This window comes from Cyprinodon tularosa, unplaced genomic scaffold (genome assembly GCF_016077235.1).
Source record: "Cyprinodon tularosa strain WSP-4 unplaced genomic scaffold, ASM1607723v1 ctg525, whole genome shotgun sequence".
Lineage (NCBI taxonomy): Eukaryota > Metazoa > Chordata > Actinopteri > Cyprinodontiformes > Cyprinodontidae > Cyprinodon > Cyprinodon tularosa.
Window position 1 is genome coordinate 776,001 of NW_024039258.1, and position 7,922 is coordinate 783,922.

Below are 7,922 nucleotides of genomic sequence, written 5' to 3' on the forward strand. Positions count from 1 at the left end.
AAGCTACAGTGTGTAATTTTCAGCGACATCTATCATCCAGACTGCAGACCGCAGCAACATGAACATCTCCCCCCCACCGCTTCTCCCCCCCAACAGTACGGCGAGCGTTACGGGACAAAATGTCTTCCACAACGTCCGCATCACCTACCTTCTCAAGTGATGAGGTTTGCTTACATAGATAATTTTAATACTGCCATCTATTGTTCAGTACCGTCTCAGTTCATCTCTCTCAACTTGCCGTAGTTACTTTCGAGCGTAATGGGCGATCTCGCAATCGCTAGTTTGTTGGCTCTGCGCTGCCGTAGCGCAAAGATGTCTGCCTCCATGGCTGCGACACCCACTCCAATGTAATTATAAATAACGAATTCTAAGGCAACGCAAATATTAAGGTTAAGAGGCTGAGCTCGTAGATGATAATAAATAACATAGTTATGTATAATATATTACATTTCTGACTGTATATCCCTGTAATTATTACACACTGTAGCTTTAAATAATTAGATGTGGTAAATTTATCCCACATTATCTTCCACTAAACACAGATTACTGCAACTCTGCTTGTGACCTTACATACTTATGTTTGCTTAGAGATAAAAGTATTTCATAATTTATTAACCCAATCATAAAAAATATACTTAAAATTTTTTTTTTTTTATTGAGATTTGTTTTTTGTTTTTTAAAAACAACCCAATGAAAGAAAAAGTCTAGAAATGTACAAATAAAAATTCTGTTTTAGAGCTGAAACAATTAATCGAATTAATTGTGATTAATTGATTATTGAAATAATTGTTATCTAATTTAGTAATCAATTAATCATTAAGTGGAGTATAGAGACACTAAAACAACACAAAGCTTACAGAGCAACCCACTTAGAGCAGTAACTACAGGTGCTGGTCATAAAATTAGAATATCATGAAAAAGTAGATTGATTTCAGTAATTCCATTTAAAAAGTGAAACTTGTATATTATATTCATACATTACATACAAACTCATATATTTCAGATGTTTATTTTGCTTAATTTTGATGATTACAAATGACAACAAATGAAAATCTCAAATTCATCATATCAGAAAATTAGAATATTGTGAAAAGGTTCAAAATTGATGGCCCCTGGTGCCACACTCTAATCAGCTAATTAACTCAAACCACCTGCAAAAGCCTTTAAATGGTCTTTCAGTCTAGTTCTATAGGCTACACAATCATGGGGAAGACTGCTGACTTGACAGTTGTCCAAAAGACGACCATCGACACCTTGCACAAGGAGGGCAAGACACAAAAGGTCATCGCTAAAGAGGCTGGCTGTTCACAGAGCTCAGTGTCCAAGCACATTAATAGAGAGGCGAAGGGAAGGAAAAGATGTGGTCGAAAAAAGTGTACAAGCAAGAGAGATAACCGCACCCTGGAGAGGATTGTGAAACAAAACCCATTCAAAAATGTGGGGGAGATTCACAAAGAGTGGACTGCAGCTGGAGTGAGTGCTTCAAGAACCACCACACACAGACGTATGAAAGACATGGGTTTCTGCTGTCGCATTCCTTGTGTCAAGCCACTCTTGAACCACAGACAGCGTCAGAAGCGTCTTGCCTGGGCTAAAGAGAAACAGGACTGGACTTCTGGTGAGTGGTCCAAAGTCATGTTCTCTGATGAAAGTAAATTTTGCATTTCCTTTGGAAATCAAGGTCCCAGAGTCTGGAGGAAAAGAAGAGAGGCACTTCATCCACGTTGCTTGAAGTCCAGTGTAAAGTTTCCACAGTCAGTGATGGTTTGGGGTGCCATGTCATCTGCTGGTGTTGGTCCATTGTGTTTTCTGAGGTCCAGGGTCAACGCAGCCACATACCAGGAAGTTTTAGAGCACTTCATGCTTCCTGCAGCTGACCAACTTTTTGGAGATGCAGATTTCATTTTCCAACAGGACTTGGCACCTGCACACAGTGCCAAAGCTACCAGTACCTGGTTGAAGGACCATGGTATCCCTTTTCTTAATTGGCCAGCAAACTCTCCTGACCTTAACCCCATAGAAAATCTATGGGGTATTGTGAAGAAGAAGATGCAATACACCAGACCCAACAATTCAGAAGAGCTAAAAGCCACTATTAGAGCAACCTGGGCTATCATAACACCTGAGCAGTGCCACAGACTGATCGACTCCATGCCACGCCGCATTGCTGCAGTAATACAGGCCAAAGGAGGCCCAACTAAATACTGAGTGCTGTACATGCTCATACTTTTCATGTTCATACTTTTCAGTTGGCCAACATTTCTATAAATCCTTTGTTTTTATTGGTCTTCAGTAATATTCTAATTTTCTGATATGATGAATTTGAGATTTTCATTTGTTGTCATTTGTAATCATCAAAATTAAACAAAATAAACATCTGAAATATATGAGTTTGTATGTAATGTATGAATATAATATACAAGTTTCACTTTTTAAATGGAATTACTGAAATCAATCTACTTTTTCATGATATTCTAATTTTATGACCAGCACCTGTATACCAAGATTATAAAAAAAAAATTAATATATATCAATATTTTGAATTTAGGTTAAAAAAAATTTTTTTTACTTTTTTATCTGTCAATTTGCTCTATCCAGAAGTCCTCAAGTTTTAATTTCATTAAAAAAATTAATCAATTAATCTGAAACTATAAATGGTAGATTGATTGATTTGCAAAATAATCCTTAATTCCAGCCCTAATCTGTAACTAAGCATGGAAACAAGCAAATATCGTAATCATCGTAAGACCAGTAAGTAAAACCTGTTCTCAAACAGGTCTGTTCCTTCTTTTTTTCTTACATTTGGGTCTCATATAACACAGCAATAGCCAAACTTTAAAACCCAAATGGAAAATCTACTGCTGGTTTCTAGATTATATAGAAGCTCTATGGTGAGATTCATACATAATCTCCCTGTAGGGTTTAGGCTTCTTGCAAAGACATTTGTTGGATTTCGTTTGCTCAAAATATAAAAATCAAACTGTCAGGTTTCCAGCTTTAAACCATATTAAAGTAAACGCAACAGATCTGAACTTTATTTTGCTTAGAGCAAAAGAAATAAAAAAGAATGAAAGGAAATAAAGTGTTTTTCACATAATATCTTAATTTCAGCTGGTTTTTAACCATCAGACGTGTTTTAAAATGCCATAAGGGTTGAGACAAAATTAATCCGCTTAACAAATTGACTGATTAACAGGCAAAAAAATGTCTGCGTGGGATTACAGAATAATCTGAGCAGCAAAGGGCGAAGGGGAGAAAACTGGCACACACAAAAAAAAATAGATTTAGGGGTTTACACAGACACTGTCACACAGACTGTCATTTCATAGCTCTTTAAAGTCTAAATTATTAAAACATAAATTTATAAGAAGCCCTGAAATGCAACCAGAATTCATTCATTCATTTATTTTCTACACAGCAGCTGCATAAATGCTAGGTACAAAAAAAAGAAAACAAACAAGAGCCCTCATTCTAGTAAAACCAGACAAACTGACACTAAAAGGACTTCTCTGTTTGAAAGAAACCTAAATCTGAGGCTCTGATCTGGATGAGGCAAATTTTTTCAGTGGATTTAAGTAAAGCCTCAAGCTAAATCCAACACGGACAATGCAGAAAGAATGTGCACATGTTTGATCACGCATTACTCAAGTTTTAATGGTCATCTTTTAACCCAATTCTTGACTTTTGTTGTAAAGTGTTACCTAATTAAAATCTAAACGGTTACATCACATAAGGTGTAAGTCAACTTATAAGAATTCCATTCAATAAATTTTTCTTTGTCTTTTTCATTCTGTAATCACATTTTTAATTACAGCATTTTTTTTTTTACTTTAAAACATGTGAAAGGGTTTTTCTGCAGAGTTCTGAAAGGCTGCAGAAAAATCATTTGGACTATTTGAGAACGCTGCTTGGAACAAAATCACATCGAAGAAGGAAGAGGACTGGACCAGACAAAGAATTCATTCCTGAAATGCTTCAAAAATCACTTTGTGGTAGGCTATATTTAAAAAATGTTACCTGGTTTTTATATTTTATCATAACGTTCAAGCTCCAACAATGTCTTCTGTAGAAATGCTTTTTTTAACATCCAAAATTATTAGAGTAAGGCCCCGTCCACACGAAGCCGAACCCTGGCCTAAACGCACAAATTTTTCACCAAACACTTTCAAACAAGTAATGCTGGAACAGCAACAGATATGCAACTTAAGAGCCTGTTATCATTCAGTAGCATATTGTTTATGTTTACAAACTAGGTCTTGTTTAAAAAAAAAAAAACACACATTAACTAACGGTAGTATGAAAAATCTTTTTTAACTTATTAAACTTTATACCTAAACATGATCAAGTTCAGTATTTGGGCTGATTTGGTTCATCACCAGGATTAAGTCATTCATTCAGCTTTGAAAGGGATTTTTTTTTATTTAAATACAATTTCATATCCAAACATGCTATCAGAAAAACAACCAATTTTAGCTAGAAATGAAAGAGAGGTGTCTTTGCTGATGGTTTATGAGTTTATAAACCAAAGACAGAGGTATTTATTCCTTTTGATGCATTTATTGAAGAGCCTGTTTAAGATTTTTCACTGCTTTACCTGATGATTGCTTATCAGACCCAAACAAGGGAAATTGGTGGACTGATTGGTGGGAGTCCAGTGATCAGGACTGATCATATCCATTCTCAGATGATAGGGCACTCTCATGGCTGAAACAAATGGGACTTTTTGGTCTTGATCCATCTATTTACTTTTACCAGACTGGGTAATAAATCTGATTTTTGCTTTTTTGTTTGTTTTGTTTTTTGACCTGCTGATCTGAAATTAAATAGAAAAACTGACAATTCTGGTCTGTATTCTATAGATAGTCACATCTTACTTTCCCATCTTCTAATCTTCTTAAGTATTGAAACCATTTGTTGGGCATTGAGACCAAATATCCTATAAAAATGCTTACTGTTGATCAGCTGCTATCCATTGCAATAAATCACTGTTTTTTTTTTCTCATCTAAAAGGCTGAAGGCCTGCTTGTATCTGCAGTGCCCCGTCTTCTTAAACACACATTGACCCCCACATTTCCAGCTGGATTCACATATTTTCTTATTACTGATGTCCTCCTTAAATACATCAGGTTGGGGACTCGATTAAGTCGCATTGGTGCTCTAAGTAAACGGCTGGTGTTATTGTAGGCCCCTCTCCTCTCTTCTCTAACTCACTGCTCCAGTTCTCACAGTCCAAGCTCCACCTTTGTGTCAGCTGCCGTCGGATTTCCAGCCGATGCCCTCGCCTTGCTGCGCGTTTATTTACGCACAAACCCGATACGCCCTGAAAATGATTCAGCATGCATGCAGACAGAAATGCAGGGAGCGAGGGGAGGGTGGGGGGATCCGCAGACTGTGTTTACCTCGGGGACTTGAATCCTGCAGGTACGGGGGAGCAGTGGGGGTCACATTCTCCGAGTTTGGGGCCGACAGAAGCGGAGAGCGCTCGTCCATGCCGTCGGAGGCCATGTCTGCCGGCGTGGCAAAGCTCCTGGCCGCTGCTCTGAGTCTTCCCACGGCACTGAGAGGAGGTGGTGGAGGTGGTGGGGTTTGCAGCCCAGCTGCTGTTGCTTGTTGGTGCCTACTTGCTCCGGTCCTGCAGCCGCGATGACGACGGCAAGCTGGAGGGGAAGGCGGAGCTCCGCGCAGATCCCCTCCCCTCTCCACTGGAATTTGGCATTAAAAAAGCTCGAGAAATCCCCTTTAAATAAGATTATTACACTTAATACAGATGCTTCAATATGTTTTACTAAATTTTAGCAAAAAGGTCACCTAATAAAGGTCGTTGAATTCCAGAGGATAGTTTCATCAAACGCGTCAAAAAAGCAGTTTCTAGTTATCGCCACTAGGTGTCACTGCTGTACTACCAATGAAATTGCAGCTCCTAGTACTTAAAAAAAGCATTTTTAACGATGACGAATATGTGAATTCTTTTAAATGCAATGCAATGACCACCCAAAGGAAGCACATACATTATATCTTATAGCCCAGAATAAATCCAGTTGTTACCCCTTTTGTTGAAAAATTATCTATTTATCAAACAATGCATACACAGAGAAGCAACCAAACCCCACATGGTGATCAGTTATTGAGAGGCAGTACAACTATTAGTCAGGCATTAATTAGTAAATAACTTTTATTTATATATTTTTTAAAAAGGCCCGATGTTTATGTCTTTTCAACTGAAGTCTGTACTTATATATATAAAAAAAAAAAAAACTCTGTAAACATCCTAAGGAAACTTAACTCAGCTTTTATTTAAACACCAATTTTCATTATAAGTCCTCATCATTAGATGTATGTCCAGACTTTTACTGGAGCATTTTTTTATAGATAGGATTTAAAACTATTTCTTAATCGCTCTGCCAGCATGTTTCAAGTTATTTACCTCAGAGGCGGGTAGTAACTAGTAACATTTACTAATTTACTTGAGTTACTTTTTGAAGAAAAAAAAAGTACTTTTGGAAGGAGTTTTACAGAATTTAACTTTTTACTTTTACTTAAATAAAAATATGATAAGTATCACTAATTGAGTAAAACTCCTGGCCACTCCATCCATTGTGGTTAAACTTATATGGACCATTGAGAGACACACTTTCTTTATTATTGTACTCTAGGCTTATTGGCTTAATGTTATTTTCCATCTGCCGAGTCACTTGGAGGTTAAGTGAAAATACAGTAAACAGTATACTGTAATTGACTCTATTCTAGATACTGGAATTATTGATTTCTTTAGCAAAAAAAAAAGTATCGTGAAGAGTGTTAAATCTACCTAATGTTTCATTGTGTAATTTCTGTATGGTGTATGTTTATTTTCATCTTATTCTTTGAAACTCCAGAATTTGCATATCACTAACTATTTTGTTCATGTTTGACATTATCCATCCATTTTCTGTCACGCTTAATCCCAAACGGGCTTGTGAGGGGTGCTGGTGCCAATCTCCAGCTGTCTACGGGCGAGAAGCGGGGTACACCCTGGACAGGTCGCCAGTCCATTGGAGGGCAACACAGAGACACACAGAACAAACAACCATTCACACTCACACCTACGGAGAATTTAGAGAAGCCAATTAACCTAACAGTCATGTTTTTGGACTGTGGGAGGCAGCCAGAGTACCTGGAGAGAACCTACACATGCTCAGAGAGAACATGCAAACTTCATGCAGAAAGACCCCGGGTCGGGATACGAACCAGGAACCTTCTTGCTGCAAGGCAGCCCCAATTTTACATTATCTTATATATATTAAATCAGCTGTTTTGATCAGTAAGTAAATCAGCTATTCACTACTTTAGCCTTTTAACTTAATACAATTTTACTGTAACTTGACAGATTTTTTTTAAAAGGCTACTTTTTACTTTTACTAAAATAAAAATATGATAGTGCTACTCTAATTTAAGTACAGTTCTTGGCTACCTCTGATTGTCTTACGAATAGGAGAACCTCCACCCACTCCCTGGTTTAGGTTCCTCTGTTTAAATATTAACCCCTAAGAGCCTCTGTTTACCCAGAGTATATTACTGTCACTACAGCCCCTGCAATCTTTACCTATTTTTTTGACTTCACTTTTATTTCATAAAGGGAATTCTAATTATATCATGCAAACTAGTAGATCTCAATTCTTTATGGTTTCTCTTTGTGCAACCCTCCTTCCCTCCTAAAACAAAACAAAAACAAGCATGCAATAATTAAATAAAACACATAAGTAGGAATATGCTGATGAAGGTTCTCAGTCATCCAGGTCATAGTCATTCCGTAAAAATTCAAAAAATATCCACTGGACTTGGTTTTCACCATTGCATGTTTCCAAGCGATACAAGGCGTTCTATATATGACTCAAACTCACTGCGGATCCAGACATTTGAATTGAGAAAGCTTCCTGGAGAGG

General features: G+C 37.2%; 1 protein-coding gene across 1 annotated transcript in view; it reads right to left on the reverse strand.

Moving 5' to 3' along the window:
* Nucleotides 1–5,662, reverse strand: part of pip4p2 (phosphatidylinositol-4,5-bisphosphate 4-phosphatase 2) — a 28,457-nt gene extending 22,795 nt beyond the window's left edge. Inside the window, exon 1 of the mRNA XM_038304072.1 lies at nt 5,400–5,662. Within this exon, the coding sequence (XP_038160000.1) occupies nt 5,400–5,505 (106 nt within the window). The 5' untranslated portion in view covers nt 5,506–5,662. The remainder of the gene's footprint in view (nt 1–5,399) is intronic.
* Between the last annotated feature and the right edge of the window lie 2,260 nt (nt 5,663–7,922).